The sequence below is a fragment of the Diadema antillarum genome, unplaced genomic scaffold, assembly GCF_040938485.1.
Source record: "Diadema antillarum isolate AM-2024a unplaced genomic scaffold, OU_Dant_1.0 scf00000129, whole genome shotgun sequence".
NCBI lineage: Eukaryota > Metazoa > Echinodermata > Echinoidea > Diadematoida > Diadematidae > Diadema > Diadema antillarum.
Genome location: NW_027271018.1, coordinates 782,268 through 801,300, shown reverse-complemented (window position 1 = coordinate 801,300; position 19,033 = coordinate 782,268). Strand labels below are relative to the sequence as shown.

The 19,033-nt window shown below is 38.7% G+C and overlaps 3 protein-coding genes across 3 annotated transcripts in view; 2 read left to right on the top strand and 1 right to left on the bottom strand.

Moving 5' to 3' along the window:
* Positions 1-884, top strand: part of LOC139720557 (WD repeat and FYVE domain-containing protein 3-like) — a 98,880-nt gene extending 97,996 nt beyond the window's left edge. The window contains exon 45 of the mRNA XM_071631909.1: positions 828-884. Within this exon, the coding sequence (XP_071488010.1) occupies positions 828-884 (57 nt within the window). The remainder of the gene's footprint in view (positions 1-827) is intronic.
* A 2,105-nt stretch (positions 885-2,989) lies between these two features.
* On the bottom strand, positions 2,990-11,912 carry LOC139720576 (uncharacterized). The gene is made up of 5 exons (XM_071631924.1): positions 11,807-11,912; positions 8,882-9,033; positions 8,190-8,312; positions 6,134-6,292; positions 2,990-3,384 (listed from the first exon to the last, which is right to left on the bottom strand). The coding sequence occupies exons 2-5, from the start codon at positions 9,026-9,028 to the stop codon at positions 3,187-3,189; spliced, it is 627 nt and encodes a 208-aa protein (XP_071488025.1). The 5' UTR covers positions 9,029-9,033; positions 11,807-11,912; the 3' UTR covers positions 2,990-3,186.
* A 2,213-nt stretch (positions 11,913-14,125) lies between these two features.
* Positions 14,126-18,615, top strand: LOC139720575 (uncharacterized). The gene is made up of 4 exons (XM_071631923.1): positions 14,126-14,829; positions 15,726-15,773; positions 17,306-17,416; positions 18,358-18,615. Exons 1-4 carry the CDS (start codon positions 14,719-14,721, stop codon positions 18,469-18,471), a joined length of 384 nt encoding a protein of 127 aa, XP_071488024.1. The 5' UTR covers positions 14,126-14,718; the 3' UTR covers positions 18,472-18,615.
* The last annotated feature ends 418 nt before the right edge of the window (positions 18,616-19,033 follow it).

Genomic DNA, 19,033 nt, shown 5'->3' with positions numbered 1-19,033 from the left:
TTTTAATGAATAAAGGTTCTTTTCCATTATTAAAAAAAAATAAGCTGTGACTGAGATTTCATTCTTCACATGCGAGACGTTTTAAAGGGACCAAGCAATGCAAATGCATGTTGACATGATTAGATGGATATGCCAACAAAAAAAACCCTTCCCAGCAAGATTCTGTCAGTGACATTATCTTTGCTAGAGTATGAATCTAATATGATAAACAAAAGTCACTGGAATGCCCCTTCCCCTGGACCAAGCATAACTTGCATGATTCTGCACAATCTTTTTTTGATAATCATTAGTAATGTCAAGACATGAAAATTATGCTAAGTCTAGGGGAAAGTGCATTCTAATGTCTTGTTAATCATGTTAACCTAGTACTTTTAATAGCAGAGATTAACATATAGGTATGATGTCATTGACAGAATATTGGTTGGAAGGTTTTGTTGAGTGTATCCAAGTAATCTGAAGGAAAAAAAATAGTAAAATTAATACAATATGCTATATGGAATGTATTTAGATATTCATTTGGCTTCCTAAGTGGTGTTGGGGGGGTATCACAAATCAACACAATTCAACACACATTTATTTCCATTCTGCAGTTCCTTTCAAGACCTGTAGCTGTGTAGTTAGAAACGTATCCAATCATGCCCCGGCATGGTGAGGCATACAGAAGACACTTTTCCCTTTCCAGAATACAAATTAGAATGCTGAAACCTTGCATCTCGCCTACATGTATTCTTGGATGCAATTACAATTGTGTACAGCTGTGGTCGGGTTTCATACCTTCTGGGTGTTATGTTTCATGGACTAGATTTTCTTTCCCCTAATTCATGCAGCTCCTGTCATCAAATTTCTTTCCCAAAGCGGAAATGCTAAGTGGAAAAGTGAAATGACAGATATCAGCAATGTGTTATAAGTATTTGCCTTGGACCACTTCAGTGCCAAAATATAGTTTGGATATGTTTCTGGTGAAGAAACCGCATTATTTCACAAGTACTGTGCCTTTGTGTGAGTTGCTGTGAATACAGATTTATGACTTTAAAAGTGATGTCCCACGAAGCAGAGAGAATTCGGTTTGACTTTACACCTTGACAATAAAATTTATTTACAATATCTCTAACAGTCACATGAATGGAAAATGTACATAGGGTATCAATACTTGGAACACAAATGTAGACATGCCAGAATTTTACATTTCTCTGAGATTTTTAACAATTCTTGATTTTCTCAAGTACAAAGTAGTCTTACTCTTTAAGAACAACTGTCATCTTTAGAACTGTAATACACGAACCAGCATTTAAAAGTTCAGAGCAGCACTTCTCTGCAGCTTATCTTTGTGGAGAACTGCAATTTGGGGAGTCCTTATGCTAGTTTTCATGAGACCAGTCATCAAATTATTCTTACTTTTGCATTGCATAAAATGTCCTGAAGAAAGCCACAAATTGATTCAAAGGAGAAATGAGAGCTAATAATATACGTAGGGTAGGGTCACAGTGCAGCTCTGATAATGCCAAGACTTGCACTAATTGTACATCCAGCACAATGAACAACATTAATTTTATCCCAAGCACCAGAGAAGCTGAACATGAGCTGATTTCTCTCACATTTTAAAGGGAAATTCCTGATGAGCTTAAAGTTTGTCCGAAAAGAAAGACTCAAATTTTACAAGCCCAACATGGAAAATTTTATCAAGTCTGGATAAAGATTAGGGAAGTTTTGCATTTGCGAAACTCAATAATTTGCATGATAGCAGTTCCAGCACAGTCAACATGAATATCGAAATAGTGAGTTAATACTGTATCACTGCCTTACAACTTGCCGTATACCACTGGTATTTTGTACATAAATCTTGAAATTTCCAAGTTTTTTCTTCAAATGCAAATATGCTCTAGTGTCAAATCCTAATATATCTGATTTATCATCATTCTAAATTTATTCATGTAGGAATAAAATTATGTTTTACACTTTTATAGCAAGGGAATTTCCTTTTTTTTTCTTCTTCTTCTTTTTTTACACAAATGGAAAATTGCCAGGCAATGATGTCATCAGCTCACTCATTTGCATGTTCATATCTGCTTTTTGAGGATTGTATAACTTCCTTACTTTATTTCGCTTTTGATCAAATTTTTACTGGCATGTTTGCAAAATTTTACTCTTTGTATTCAGACTAACTTTCAACTGGTCCAGAATCCCCCCTTAACAAACATGTACTCTGTACACATGAAAGCATAATTGATAGAGACATACAATGTGGATATACCTCCTGATGATGTTTGTCAAATAAACTTGTGCAAATACATTCAAAGTAGCTCAAACAATCCACAAAAGCAATGCAAAAGCATAAAGTTCATACCACTGGACAAATAATGCATAGAATTTGTTACTACTGACTTGCAAACGATAACACAGTGACTACGGTTGAATGTTTATTCACTATTTTTTTGTTTGTTGGTGTGCAGCATAATACTTCTGTATAGCTCAGAATTTTAACACCCACAAAATTTACACGATCCACAACAAAATTTAAATTCTTGTTGATAGCCTCTGAAATACTTTATTTAAAACACAGAAAAACAATGAAACACAATTCACAGGAAAATGAATCCCCTGCAGAGTTTTTTTTGTTGCTTCATATGAAAAATTTTCACTGGCGAGGCAGATGTTGAGGGTCTAGGTAAGAGAATCTTTGAGTGGTACTTTCCGTCCCCTATTTTTATCAAAGATTGAGCTCATAACTACTTGACTTTCCTTCTCAAAAATCATTTGTGTTCCAAGATATCTGCTCCTGAGCAACAGGCATCTTTTGTACCCCTCTGGTCACACTTCCTGCATACATAATAGCTACATATCGAATTGAATCCAACATAGAACCAATACAATTTCTTTGATAACAGGACTAATTCATGGTACTGGTATTTCATTAGAACACCATAAAAGTGCAATGAATACAAATATTTGGAATGACAAAGGAATACAAAATGATCATGACTGCTTAATCACAGTTCTGCTCTTCGATGCCGACACACAACAAGAGCACGGCCTACTTGTGGTTCAAAGTTTCACAATAAAAAATTCTGACGATGTGTCCACAATGAATATAACAGTCTATGATTGCTCTGATGTGCATCTGACACAGGGGACGCTATCAAGTAGCCAAGAATCAATGCAATGTGGCCCATCAAGAGAATCCAGCCACTATTCTGCCATCTGCTCCTCCCCGCCTCCTTCAGCTTGTTGTTCAGCGGGTTCGCCCTCTGGGGGAGCCTCAGGTGCGGCGGCGGCAGCGGCTGGAGCTGCCTCCTCTGTGGCTGCTGTGCCCTCTTCCATTGGGGTCTCTCCCTCCGCTGGCTGCTGGCCTTCTGTTGGCTCGGCTGCTGCTGCTGCTGCTGCTCCCTGTTTGAGAGGGGGAAGAAAATTGTATCCCACAGTCATCTTTTTTTTTTTTGGGGGGGGGGGGAAATATTGCTCACACAGATGATGATATGAAGCTGCTCAGAACTGAGAACTTAACAGTGGGTTTTATACCCTAATCTAAAACATTAAAGGGGAAGTCCGGACGATTATCAGCCGTTTCGTGTGTAAAGAACAATATTTCATGAGCCTATTACCCTTTTCCCGACGAGAAAAGACCATCAGATACATTTACTATGATTTTTTTTTTAAATAAGGTAATTCTTCATGTTCGAATCCGTCGCGAGCTGCCCTTCGTACTATCTGTCCCAGGATGCATTGCGCGTGACGTATCGGGCGCAGTTTCCTCAGCTGAGAGCACCGCGAGCGAAGCCCAGCTACGCATCGATCTCCCATTGCACTGCTGACTGCGGGCGGTATCTGCATGCCTGCATAGGTGTGCCTTGTCGGCGCTACTGCAGGAGACCGTACACCGATTTAGGAGTGCTGTTGCCAAACGCTGTATTCCTTTATTCAAATAATCTTCGTTATATATCTATATAAAATCTTCAAAGATTAATGTAAAATAGTTGCAATGCTATAACATTTTCGTTTAAATTGAAATATGTATGTATTATAATACTGCCGTACTTATTAGTGTCCACCCCATCACTTACAATGCATTAGCTGTTGTCGGGCTGTGCAGGCATACATTTACGTCTGCTGCTGCCAAGTGCTATCACAATCCGCGATCGTTTTTTCGACTTCTGAGTGTGAACAATCTGAAATCAGTCTGTCAATGTCAGAATTATTGCCTCTTTTGTTGTCCGAGACTGTTGAAAAGTGTGTCTGACGGTGATAAAATACGACAGTATACATGTAACTTGAACCGAGGAAGAAACGCCAGCGCCAGCTTGGTACCGCCGCCGCGCCGCGCCGGTAACTACGACCAGCAGCCCAATACACACAGCGTAATCGGGCTGCGTGTTGTAGCATTCAGGATCATGTAAAGGTAGTATCGTAGATAGATATCAATTTAAAATCGAAATATTTCTTCAATTTGAAGACTTACTAGTAAAGTTGAAGTATTGACAACACCCTAACACTTGACGCATCGGCATTTTTTTAATGAAGCAATAGATCATGCCGCGTGCATCCGCTGTGTGGTCAGAGACTGTTGAGCGGTACGCTACTACCGCTTGCTTGGCCCGTATCACCGTTGCTCAAGCAGGGCTCCCCCGAGCCAGCTGACGCTCCAAGCAAAAAGCAATGTGAGGAGGAAACGTCACGCTGTCACGTGATCTTTCTCGCCGGCGTACAGAAATCGAACGGTTACGATTCAAAATTAGTGATGCTAAAAAATCGATTGTGGCGAGTTGGGAGGGTCTTTTTCAATGAAACTTAGTCATTATGGTCCTTTATTTATGTAGATTTTGGTTAATTTTTTTCAAAATCGTCCGGACTTCTCCTTTAACCATGCCACTGAAGAACTGAAGAGGATAAAACCTGACCTGCACAATAGCATTTTGTTATTGGAGTGATCATTTTGACACAAATTTTGTTCCTTGCCTTGGAGAATATCTTTCGATGCATTATCCTTGTGTACCCGTGTGTATCCTTGTGCATGGTGAAATCTAACTATAAAAATTACCTCGCTTCGATGTGACGATCTTACTCTTTACTCATGGATTGGGTGGACCTTACTTTCAGGTTTTTATAGTTTTTCTAGATGAAATATGACAGCATTTGGACTTTCCAAAACTCCACTTTCACTCCACCACACAGGATGTAAGTAAAGGTACTATCACAGTCAAATGATTGCAGGTACCAAGGAGGTTCGAGAAATGGAGTCACAACAGTCTTATTCGAAGCCGCCACTCAAAAATATTTGAAGTATGTGTCAAACTGGATCTGCCGCTCAGATGCGAAGACAATTGACTCGTGTCTCATTGCATAATTACCAGCCACTTTCCAAGGAAGATAAGTCTTTGTGATGGTAATTACTTTTCACTATCCCTATTTACAAACTATGGGCGGTAGACAATGGTAAAGGCACGGGGGTGCGCGAATAGAAATTGCTCAAATATTGCTGAAATAGATATCACAATTACTCGACTGTACGTGTCTGTACGCTAATCTGACATATTAATTTATAAAGAACTATACTTGAAGATGATACCATATTAGTTTCATTTGGGGGAAATAAGGAGAAAAGTGATAAAACCGGCTTTCCATGAGGGTAAAATTTCAAACACTTTCACAAAATACAGCTCAGATTTACACTTTTGCACATATTTTTGAACGGAATTGACTTTTGTTTTATATGCTTTATCATTAGGTGAAATTTCATTGCATTTGATATATAAACGAGCAGCATATACCCAATATTATATTAGCGTTAAAAAAGAATCTTCAGATTGCTCAGAAAGATGGCGGCTTCAAGCATCGAACATCAAAGGCACAAATGCACCTGTGGAATTCTTTTATCCATCCATAGAAAACTGACAGCTGAATAATTATAGTCAGTTGTAACTCCATCTCTCGAACCTCCTTGGCGGTACAGTGCACTCCTGTTAAACAAAACACAGTCATACCAACATTCTGAAATTCAGGTCCTAGAATTATCATCGATAATATCTCTTTCCACACTTTACCGTTCAGCTTTAATGAAATTTTTGATATAACAAAAGAAAACTGCCAGTCCCGAGGACTTCGTTATATCGGGAGTTGTCTGCACATGTGTGAAACGGACCTCTTGTGTCTCCTGTTTGGCTGCCTTGGAATCCTCCTCAGTCTGCTCCTCTCCTTCTATGACTGTCTCCAGGTTTGGTGCTCCAGGAAGGTTGCTCCTATCCTTGGGGGCCTGTGCCTTCTCTGCCGCCTCCGCCTCGGCTCTTGCTTTCTCCTCGGCCTTACCATGCAAATGAAGCCAAGTCATGATAATGTTATTATTGATGAATAAGATATCAGTATCATTGAAAATTGATAGTAAGTCACAGCAACATTCATGATGGTCATGATAAATAGTACTAATGATGAAAGTGATAATGATCAAAATAATTCCTGGTCTACTAGAACAACTACTACTAACTCTACCATTGATGACAACAGCAATTTCTACATAATGTGCATGTATAAACCACTGTTTTGGTTTGCCTTTTGTACATTGCTAAAGTTACAATACAATAATGTATACTCTTCTGTAATATGGGTATGTAACCAACGTCATTACATTGAAAATATACTGAGATCATACATGTATTAGCTGAATCTGCTGACTGCATACAATGTGTATGAACTTACCTCCCCTCCGCCCCCCCCCCCCCCCCCCCCCCCCCCCCCCATAAGACTACAAATGTAAGTCTAAGCAGGTTGCGAAGTGCTCAGGCAGGTTTTTAACTAACGGGGTGCAGAGTTGCTCCACCATCAAAAGTGGCAATGTCAACTTTACATGTGTACGTTGAAAAAAAAATCAGACTCATAATCAGGTCCAAGCTAAAATGTGTGGATTTTTAAATTTCATTTTATGACATCAAATTCATATCTGCCAGGTATAAAAATCTCTCCAATGTCATATTATAATGCATTGCCGTGAGACAGCTCATAAATATCATATCCAAAGTCTTCAGAACCCTGGTGCATGCACCGACTGTGAAAACGAACTCAAACAAGTGCCATCGGATGTGCAAACATGCTAAAACACACATGAGTAAACTGCACGTTGTACCTAAAAAGAGGACTTTGGTTAATTGTTTGCTTGATTTGCGGGAGGTACACTATCAACTGGTATTTTCATAGTGTGATTTATCACGCTTGCCAGTGCTTTCGTTTACACAGAATGGCAAAGGGAAAATCTTCTCAGCATGAATGATTAAGCTGTTAGTCCCATCCCCCCCCCCCCGACAAAGTTTATTAATACATGTGATACATGTGAACATGTATTCCCTTATTGCCAATGTTTGATTCATCTCTTGTAGTGTTACATTTACCTTAAAGAATTATCTACAGTAGAAACATGCATTTCCCAATTGCCAATGTTTAATTCACTTCCTGTGTAACAATTACCTTTAAGGAATGATTTACAGTAGAAACATCCACGCAAATACACATACAATCTATAGCAATATTACGTGTTTGTGAGTGTGCTACCGTATATTCATACATCTAAGACAAATGGCCTCCAATAAGCCATGGTAAACTAGTCATAAATTCAATTTCTACCCCCACTTCAAGCCCATTTATGCCACTCTTTCAAAGGTACTGCCAAACAAATACCTTTGACCATACAAGGAGAATAAAAACAAAATATACAACCCTAATGTGTACTAAAAGATACTTCAATATTACATGACAGTGTATGTATGTAATATTTCACACCATCCAATAACAGAAATATACTGTCTATTATTAGAAGTTCTTGGGCAATTACCCCCTGGACATTACCCCAGACCCTTCCCCAGACCCTAACCCTAATCCTAACCCCAACCCAGACTCTAACCCTAAACCAGGGCTGCACATTAGTCATTTTGTTTTTTCTACTGGTCCTGTCTGTAGGGACCAGTGGTATCCAGATTTTAATACAATTCTTTACTGTTCCATTCCTCAAAAAGTTACTGGTCTGACAGTGATTTTTACTGGTCAGGGACCATCGGACCAGTGTCAGTGTGCAGCACCTAAACCTACATTGTAACTCTAACCCCAATCTTTACTCTAACCTTATCACTAACCAGTATTTAGCCAGGGGGTTAATTGTCCTCGGCTGGTATTTGCCCTGATACGATTATTAGACAATTGATACGGGATCTCACCTCTCTTGCTAACCTCTCCTCCTCAGCTAGTCTCTCTGCCTCTTGTCTCATCCTTTCTTGACGTTCCTTCTCCTTCTCTGCCTCAATCCGTTCCTCCTCCAGTTGGATGCCAAGTGCAACTTGCTGCAGGATACAGATGATAAAAGAAAACATAGAAAATATTTTAAAAAACAGGAAAATCATGGCCTATATGGGATCGCTGGCACTGTCTAATCCACACATACTAGCTACTTTATACTGTAGATGAATATTCAGCTGTTTCTTCTAGATAGCCTAAAGACAGATCATCGGTCTCATTTTCTATCATGATTTTTTTCTTTTACTATATTGAAAATTTTCACATATCACTGCACACTATGACTCTCCTAAATACACCCACACACAACAACAACAACACCAACAAAAAGCCAAAAGATATAGATAAAGAATTTGACCTACAAGGGTAGGAGTTTCATATATATTCTATGACAATTTTACTGAGTTTGGACAAGATAAATTATGATTTTGAGAAGATACAAACAACAACTATTAGTTTTCAATGCCATGTGGACAGAAGACATACTGTATGACTCATGAGTTACGCAAGATTTGCCGCCCAAAAATGCTTTGACTACCATGCTTCAGCTACCAGAAGTACCTTTCTCCATCAAGATCAGCTCACTCTTCTGGTATAATAGCAGTGGCAAACTCACCTCTTTGGCATACAGTTCATTTTCCTTGTATTTGTAGAGCCATTGTGCCATGTATTCGATAGGATCTAAAGGTCTCTTTTCTGCCACTTCAGCCAGAGCTCTTGTTAAACAATCTCCAAGGTGTTTTCTCAGGTACTCTGTGTCCATGATGCCTGAAATTAACACAAACATGATAATGATATACAATGTACATGTACTTGTATATAAAAAGTGACAACTAGTTTGTGTTACTGAGTAAACTTGTACAAAATGAATCTACACCATGATAAAATGATTATAATGCTTTATACTGTACAAGCTGTTATTTTTGCAAACGAGGAGGTTATGAAAATTTTTGCAACATGTTTTTGCAAATTGACACAACTCTATCGCAAGTGCACTATTATTTCAGCGCATGTCGACATTTTCGCATGTTGTTAAATTTGCAGTCTAACAGTGATTCGCGAAATTCAAGAAAATTAAATCCTTAAGATAATAACAGCTCATACTATACAGTATTAAAAGGAAGGATATAGGGTAAACCTACCTGAATACAGTCATTTAAGCTTTTTTTTTTGCAATATTCTTTAAACTAAAATAAAACTTGTACACAAAATCATATCTACAACAATGCATGTTGATGTGACATATATCAAACTTCTTTTACCTCAATTTTGATTTTGTTATACATCATAGAATTTCAAAAAATCCATAAATATATCGCTATGATAACAAACCAGAATATGGTCAACGCGATCAGAATTAGGTCAGGCGATATGCGCGTTCAATGTCAATGTGCGTTCAAGGCTGCTGAAAAACGTGCCGTGCCATACCTTGTTGGTGCAAGGTTGAAGCAGGGACGTTGCAGCACCCGTTGGTGACCGAATTCTTGAAAGTCGGCACTTGCATTCAAACCCTGTAGGCCTACATTTAGTCTCTGCATCAGCACGTATGGAAATCATTTTTTTTTGTGCATTTTTGTGGGTACCAATCACACTCTGATCTTGTGATAAGCAAAAAATCTCGCAAGAGAAAAGCGTATTTCTTGATTTTTAGCGCTTTTCCAGTGACAATGATTCTTAACCCACATTTCCCATAGACGCTTGCCCGAGTACACTCGGGACTTGTCCTAAACGGGTTAAAACTGGACTTACCAGTAATGCCTGCATGCTTCGGAAAAGCTGCACTGATTCTGCATTTTTGCCAGCAAAATTTGGGGTTATTGACGGACTTTTGGAGGTGAACAAGGGACTCTCTGTTGTAAAAGACAGTGCCAGTATGTGAAATGATGTACACTGTATATTTGCGTGTGTTGTGACAACAGCATTTGCTGGCTTGTGATTTAGTGATATAAAGTATCATACCAGTAACCACTTCGGTCACCTACCACTATACCAGAATATGGTACTACGTCACAAGTGGTAGGCTTATTCATTGGTCAAACAATCATTTGACCAATTATTATGGAACTATTTCAAACAATAAGTGTTTCTTTATTAAAACTGTATCAATATGCCTTAGGATTTTGGGTGCTCATTCACAATATCAGTCCGGGAAACTCGCTCATGAGGACCGCTCCCGCGTACGAGGACTGCCCCGCCTCATGAGGACCGCCCCCATGCCTCATGAGGCCTGCGGGAACGCCTCATGAGGCCCCCCTATTCACTTCTATTCATCTCACATCTGACGTATAAATTGTCGCAACTTTGCACAGTGATTTTTTGTTACACACACATGTCCACTATCCATGATGAAAAGAAGAAAAAATCCTATCTGTTTTTTTTTTCAAAAATCGAGTTTAAATCAACCGATGCAGAGCGCCCATTAAAACACACGTGTTTTAATGGGCGCTCTGCATCTGTTGATTAAAACTCGATTTTTGAAAAAAAAAACAGATAGGATTTTTTCTTCTTTTCATCATGGATAGTGGACATGTGTGTGTAACAAAAAATCACCGTGCAAAGTTGCGACAATTTATACGTCAGATGTGAGATGAATAGAAGTGAATAGGGGGGCCTCATGAGGCGTTCCTCCCGGGCCTCATGAGGCATGGGGGCGGTCCTCATGAGGAGGGGGGGGGGGGGGCGGTCCTCATGAGGCGGGGCAGTCCTCGTACGCGGGAGCGGTCCTCATGAGCGGGTTTCCCGGACTGATATTACGAAGTTAAATTTAGCGCTCGAACAACTGAGTTACTCGGATGTACTTTAGTCAATGAACGTAAGTGTACCGATATAGTGATTGTATGGAGCATTTGGCATGCCATAGACGTTCGTGCGGTCATTTTTCAAATGAAGGCGGCGATTAAGAGCGCTTGCAAAGAAGTGGAGGAAACAACCAGAAAACAGGAGGAAACAGTGGAAGAGGTGAGTCAAAATGTTGACTGATTAATCCTGTATATATTTTTTTTCCAGATTGGTTTGAAAACCAAGCTGGAAAAAACAATAATAACCATTTTTAAGCGGGGAGAACTGGGTCGAAGTTGCGTTGAACCAGAACGGTTCAAACCGTTGCAATAGCGTATGTATCCATGCAGTGGTTACTTCTACTTGTTACTTACAGTTACATGTTGTTACTCTAACAGATTCTAGAGAGCATATTATTTCTACCTTGTAGAAAATGGGAGTTCTGTTTGCTTCAACCCTCCACATTACCAGCAACTGACTGATGCTCTCAGTGTCAGTGTTAAATTTACCCTCCCTCGCCTTAGCCTTCTCCAGTCCAAACTCCACATGACCGCGATGATGCATGCGCCCACAACAGCGTATCGTATCGATTAGCATGCAGGACACGAGAATGAAGGAATGGGACTTATTGAAAAGACATTGGAGGACAGTTTGTCAATTAGACTACATCTTTATACGTTCTTATGTTTGATTTTAACTGTTTATGTAACGAAAGCATGTGCTTTCTTTATTCACAGTGATGAATATGTGTATGAGAACTTACCGATGGACTGAAATCAAACTAGTTTGACTGACGGGAATCGGTTCAGAAGAAGAAATTAGTTGCTTTATTTCCTCCGTTTGCTCCGGTTGCTAAGGTGGATTTTCCGAGATTGTACTTTACAAAACACCCTCGTTCATATATATGTCATTCCATATCCCGGGTAATAATTTTATGCTGCCCTTATATTGAAAAAATTGATCACAAACAATATTAAATTTAATATTGTCATGTTTATAATTACTTTAAGAATTATTATAACCGTAATAGCCTTCTACTATTTGTAAAATGTATCAAGATTTCTAAAGAGAAACCATCGATGTATTCATGAATATTCATTAATCTTGTGACTTCGTTCGGTACCGCGGTGAGTGTTGACATTTGGCCATCGAAAATAACAGTAAGTGTATTACTCTCCAGCACTGCCAGAGTTACCGCGTCATGTATGAGGTTTTGATGATAATCTTTCATATATGTGATGTCTCAAGTTTTGTTTTGTTTTTTGTTGAAGGTGGGATATACAAGTTTGTTGGCGTGCCATCATTACTGATAAGTTAAGGAGAACAATCCCACGTATTCATAATCCTGTAGTGTTATCATTAATCAATGCAATCTAATGAGTTACACGTCACTACACTCCTAATCCTACTTTACAGGGTAATACAGCTATAGACAGAAAGATCCGTCTGTCCGGAGGACTCTTAAATTGTATTTTGCCATTAACGCTGTGTATACGGAGGGGATCCGTGAAGCCAGACGCAGTCTCCGCGGAACATTCCCCGACGGACAGATAACAGACCGATCTTTCGGTCAAATACAGCTACAGCCATCGCCCCCGCCCTAGGCCGAGACCCCTGCCTGCCTGGGCCCTGTATCATCAGTACGACAGTAAAGATAGTAAATCCTGTTTGGACTTGGGTCAAAATTTTATTGTATAGCACTAGGAAAGCAGGCCCGTAACTAGGGCGGGGGCCCGGGGGGGGGGGGGGGGGGGGGGGGGGGGGTTCAGGGAGGGAGTACGCGGAGCCCCCACCTGCCCCCTCTTTATTAATTTAAATAAAGGTCAGCTCACAAGCTCAGCTATTTGAAAAGTTAAACTGGCATTTCATCATGTTCATTGTGATTTTCATTTGATACCACTTCATTCTTCTTCTTCTTGGATACTGTCCAACACCCCTTAGTAGGGGCTAACCGGACAGGCCACAGGGGGTCCGCTGGTGTTTATTGCGTGGAGAGAGAAGTGTGGGATCTAAGGTTGCTTTGCTCCTGGATGTACTGAAGGATTGCTGCTTTGAAGGAGTCTTTGTTTGGGATGTCGGTGACTGTCGATGGGAGCGTGTACGACTGTTCCAGTCTGTGATCATTCTTGGGATGAACGAGTATATATAGGAGTTTTTGTTTGTGACGATTGGGATGAAACTTGTAGATGATTATTTCCGGAGAACCCTTTGGACTGGACGCAGGGCTTTTCGAACTCAACTGGTGGATGGATAGGCGACCTGCAAGTGCTTCATGGAATGTGGTACTAGTAATGCGTCCCACACTGTACTCTGCGTCAATGTTTCAGCAGTTCCCAGCCCAACTCACGCTTCATATTTGTTACACTACTGTCCCTAGAGTAGTCACCTTTATTACAAATCGCGCTGCTCTGTTCTGCACAGCTTCAAGCCTGTCTATCAAAGTCTGAGTGTGGGGGTCCCAGACTGTTGAACAGTAATCTAATAATGGTCTTACAAGGGTCTTATACGTCATGTTTTTTATTCTGTTGGTAGTGCAATCATGAAGGTTTCGCCTTTATTAATCCTATAGTTCTGTTGGCTTAAGCACATGTTCTGTCGACGTGCGCATTTCAAGACAAATCTGATGATATATCCATCCTCAAGTATCTATCACACTTTGTCTCTGGCAATGTGCTGTTGTTTAGTGAATACTTGTATTTGACAGGGTTTTTTGCATGTGTGATGTGCAAGACATTACTTTTCTGAGCATTGAAATCCATCTGCCACTTACCTTGTGCCTATGTCATTCACCAGCTGTTCGCTTCATACTTCAATTGTTCATTTCATTTTGTTGAGTGCGTGCAGCTTATGTACTTGTACATGTACTCACTGAATGTACTGTAATCAGTATTGTCTCTCTGGATCTGGAGGCTAGTCTGCTCTGTAGTTGTACTTTGGAGTTGTACCTGTAGGTAGACTTTAATGTATGTATACATGCATTATATTTGAAAAGAAACCTTAGACCTACATGTACTAGTACAGGCAACGACCAGAAGTTTTCTTTTGTTGTATCATCAATTTTTTAAAATCAAAATTTTGTTATAAACAGCTGAATGAATAAATGCTAAACTAAACGTATATACTTCAAAGATGTCTCGATGATAATTGTAGGACCTGGATTTACTTTTAATTTGTTATCAAATTTTCTTACAACTGTGTTCATTGAGTGTACTTTAGTGGATGGAGAGACACCAACAGAATGTCTGATTAGACTGAAATGAATCACAATGACATACCCCTCTAACCAATGTACGAAGCTGAAGTGTTAAATTTGTAATTACAATACATATGATATGTTTCTTCTAATTTTGTTGGACATAAAGTACAGTTCTGTACGTTTATACATTGTAAACTGCACTGCTTTTGACTGTATTGCTTGAGCTTTTAATTCCGGCATCTATCAAGTGTTTCTACTGTCATGTTTATTATTGAAGAAAAAGGATATATGTGTGTGTATCATAGATCTACATGTAGCTTACTAAAACCTAGTATCCTTCACTTTCTAATTCTACCCCTATTCATGTGTTCTTCTCCAAAGGATGGTCTATCATTTGTGTCTTCATCAAGGTGCTTTATACAGGTATTGTTGCGTAACAAGTCTTTCATACGTTGGAGAACTACAAGTAACAGGTCATCATGAGTGAGTCTGAGCCTATATTTGGAGAAAAACCTGGAGATGGTAATTCAGCAGCGGGGGATACATCACAAGGTCCCATGTACCATGACTCAACCCAGTCTCCCAGAGCAGTAAGGAGAGCTTTGAACATTTGTAATTGCCTATGTCATACAGGCATACATTTGTATGTTCACAGCACACCGCATTGCACCATGCCAATTCTGAGTTCATCTATCAACATCAGAGTAAAAGATCATAGTAATTGTACATATTAGAATATTATTGCTCTCAAAGAGCCTTGGGAAAAATGACAAGGGGGAAAAAAAAGACAATAATTAATGATAGAACAAACTGTAATGAAGCTTATGTACAGTATAATGCAGATCTATCTGGTTTCTTGTTTTTTTTCCATTCTTTTTTTATTGCGAAGCTACTCAGTTGAAGCCAGCACTTTTTGGTAATCATGTGTCGTAAAGTGAGTTGAGCATCATGGGTAATGCTTACTGTTAGAAGATGGTTCTGTCAAAGAATGCATCAGCATGTAATCATACATTGTATGCCTGTTAGTTGCAATTATATGTACAACATTGCAGTGTATGTCCATTGGCGTACAACTTTCAAGATTAACAATTTTGTCATCTTCATTCAAGTTATATCTGCTGAATATGCCTACAAGTTTAGCTGTAATTGTACTTTAGCCCATTGAAGACTTGTCATGAGTATACTGAGGAAGGTGTCTGAAGGAAACATGTTAAAGAAAGATCAGCTTGTCCTCAATGGGTTAAGAACAATGCATTGTCTGTGCTTTTAGTGATCATAGTCAGGTCACAAAATAGATTCAAGTTGCAAAATTTACAGTCCAATTTAGTAATACATGTAGTGAGTTCTTTTAGTATAGTGTACATGTATATGAAAATTGAAAGATTGATGTGTGAAGCAAAAAAATGTGTGAATACTATTATTAGAAATTTATGTATTTCACTTGTAAATCTCTTCTGTGCATCTTTCTATTTTCTTTTGATTGCAGAGATGCCTGTTATATTCCTTCATTGGTGTTATTGTCATCAATGTACTTGTGAGTATATTTATATTTTACTGTTGATGTTCCAGGATGAACAAGTAACCTACATGTGTATCAACATTTTCTAAGTCAGCTGTATGCAGTAATTGAGTTGAAATTTATTCTGTGCACTTACATGTAAAAATATACCAGCGAAATGAATTGTCTACAGTACTACTTGAAAGGAGATTGTGTTTCATCTACTATGACTAATGATGATTAAAGGACAAGTTCACCTTCATAGACATGTGGGTTGAGTGAATGCAGCAATATTAGTAGAACACATCAGTAAGAGTTTGAGCAAAATCGGACAATCCGTTAAGGAGTTATGAATTTTTGAAGTTTCTACTCAGTCACGGCTGGATGAAAAGACTACTATAGCTTGTAATGTCACATGAGTACAACGATATAAAGAAAGAATAAAGAAAATTCAACATATTTCCATTTTTCTCACATAACAAAAGAACACCCGACTTCTCACTTTCAGAAGGCAAGGGGAATAATATTACCCTTAACATACGTCAGTAGCAAGTCGAAGAAATGTGCACTTTATTCAAAAAGTAAAGTTTTGTGAAATTCTCTTATTAGTTTCATTATATAGTTGTACGCATGTGACATCATACACTGTAGTAGTCTTCTCTTCCAGCAGTGACTGCGCAGATACTTGAAATATTCGTAACTTTTGAACGGATTGTCCAATTTTCCTCAATCTTTCACTGATGTATTCTACTAATATTGCTGCATTCTCTCAATCCTTATGTATATGAAGGTGGACTTGTCCTTTAAGTAAGAACAACACCAACAACACTACTGGCAATGTGCAGTTACTATTGCCAACAGTCACATTTGTAGAATATGACCTTCTGCAAGTACAAGGATGAACATCCTGCAAATGGGGAGGATCACATTGCCTCTACTGCACTCTGATACAATCAAGTGAACCCTAAACCTTGTCTAGGCTAGAACTGATGAAGATGAGATTTTAGTATTTACCATAATCCAAATTATTGTTACCAAAATAAGATCGGACAAAAGAACAGTACCCTTTCCTGTATATTAGGTATGAATGAGAAAATATTTTATTGAATAGGTTGTGCTTAGTTTGTATTTTTTTTTTTAAAAGCATGTCTGACAGCTGTCGCAAGCCCATATCAGAACTATGCTGGTCTATAACACATTTGCAACAGTAGCATGTAAACGTTGCGTCCTGCATTGAGCAAGATTTATTCTGTACCCCCTCTGTGGGGATATGCAAGCATACATATTATACATTATAACACTGTATATTTTTTAGAGGTGTAGCCTTGTGTACTAGTAATTGAAGTACAGCTGAATCCTGCTAGAACGAACACGGATACAAGAAGAATTTATTAATGCAAGAGGATATTATTAGTACCTATAAATCTGTGATTATATTTCCCTCATTTACTCTGTCCGTTTTAAAAAGAGAAAATTCTTTCGACTCGACAGTCTTGCTATCATTGAGGTTTGCCTGTACGTGTGCTTTGGAGTTGCTCACACTGGTTTTTCTCCACACTACCCTCTAGATTGCACTGATCCTGTGCTTCTACCAGGGTGCAAACACAAAGCGGGATGGATTCCTCTACTTCCTCATGGCTTGTGTCCTCATCCTCCTTGTAGTAGCAGAAATTCTCATGGTATGTTACAATAATCATTATCTCTCAATTCTGGGGATGACCAATACAATAATGGCTCTAGTGCCACATTGGGCACTGGAATTATTCATGACATTACAATATTGTGTAACTTCCTGCCTTCAGTCTTGTGTTACAGCTTTTGCCTATGTCCAAAATCTTTGAGTAAAAATCTAGGGAACAGTCATATTTTGAAGATCATCTACAGAGCCAGAAATAGTGACAGATGGAATTAGCAAGTTGTTTTGTTTTGTTTTGCAGGTTTTTTTTTTTTTTCAGAAGAAAAGACAATTGTAAAATGAATCTACAATGTATATGTGTATTTAAAGAGAGTTTCTAATTCATTTCTGTGCTATTTTGCATTGTTGACAATGGCGGCAGGGTTTGTGAATAGCAAAAGAGATGACTCGATTGCTCATAAAAGGAGGTTTCTCATGTGCTTTTAAATGTGTAATTTCCATGCCAAAATTAGTGTCGAGTATCATTACACACCCAATTGTTGTACTAACACTTTTTTTTATGCATACTTAGTACTAAGTTACTTTTTTGTTTTGTTTTATCTTTCGAGACTTGAGGTATGAAAAGAAAAGATAACTTCACTCTGTTTTAGAAAGCGTCAAATTGTGCTCGAGAGTGGCTGAACAACATTGGTGCACTAAACTTTGTACTCAAAGTCTTTAATACCTTGAATTCATAGTTTGGTGATAAAGCAGGGACCTTGATTTTTGTATCATTTATAGTGCAAACTTTCCTGCTACAAGAACAAAACTATATTCAAAGAAATAGAAAGTATTCCTGAATGTCTTCCTCCAAGTTTGAATGAAGATATTAATATAAAGATTAGTACTCAAAAGGAAGTTTAGGTAAACTTCAAATACCTGTAAGTTGTGAAATCACTCATCCCTCTGTTGTGATATTTTTTGTGCTTCTCCCTACCTCTGCAGATTCCAATGTTTAAAAGAGGAGATTTTGCCAAAGAGAAGCACTGGTTCCTTTACTTCATGGGCTTCTGTATCTTGCTGGAGGCAATATTTACTGACATTTTAGTCATGAATTAGTAAAAGAAATCTACCATGGACTCATATGAATACTGACACGAAGCCTTGCGTGTTCACAAAGATGTTCTCTTTACCTGACGGCTATTTTTCAGGCTTCAGGCATATTGAGTGGTCTGGCTTGCCTGTGACAGGAAGTCACTGAATCTTTGCATTGCAATTAGAATACAGTTTATACAGTGCACTCCCGTTATAACGAACACGGTTATAACGAAATTTCGTTATAACGAAGTAAATCTTCTGGTCCCAAAATTATCACCATTAAAGTCTATGGTAAAAAAATTCGCTTATAACGAACACGGTTATAGCGAAATTTCCGTTATAACGAAGTCTTTTCCGAGCGCCACAGACAAAGAAAAACAAAAGAAATGTGCTCCGTTATAACGAAATGCGAATTGCTTTCGAAATTTCGTAGCGGAACAAGCATTTATAGCGTCTCTGCATGGGTGAACGCTTCACACCACTGTGTGTTCGCTCTTTGTGTCACGCACAGTTTGGAGGGGAACTTGCGTTTATTATTGTGATACAGTTATTCCATCACATTTCACATAGCTTTCCAGTGTAT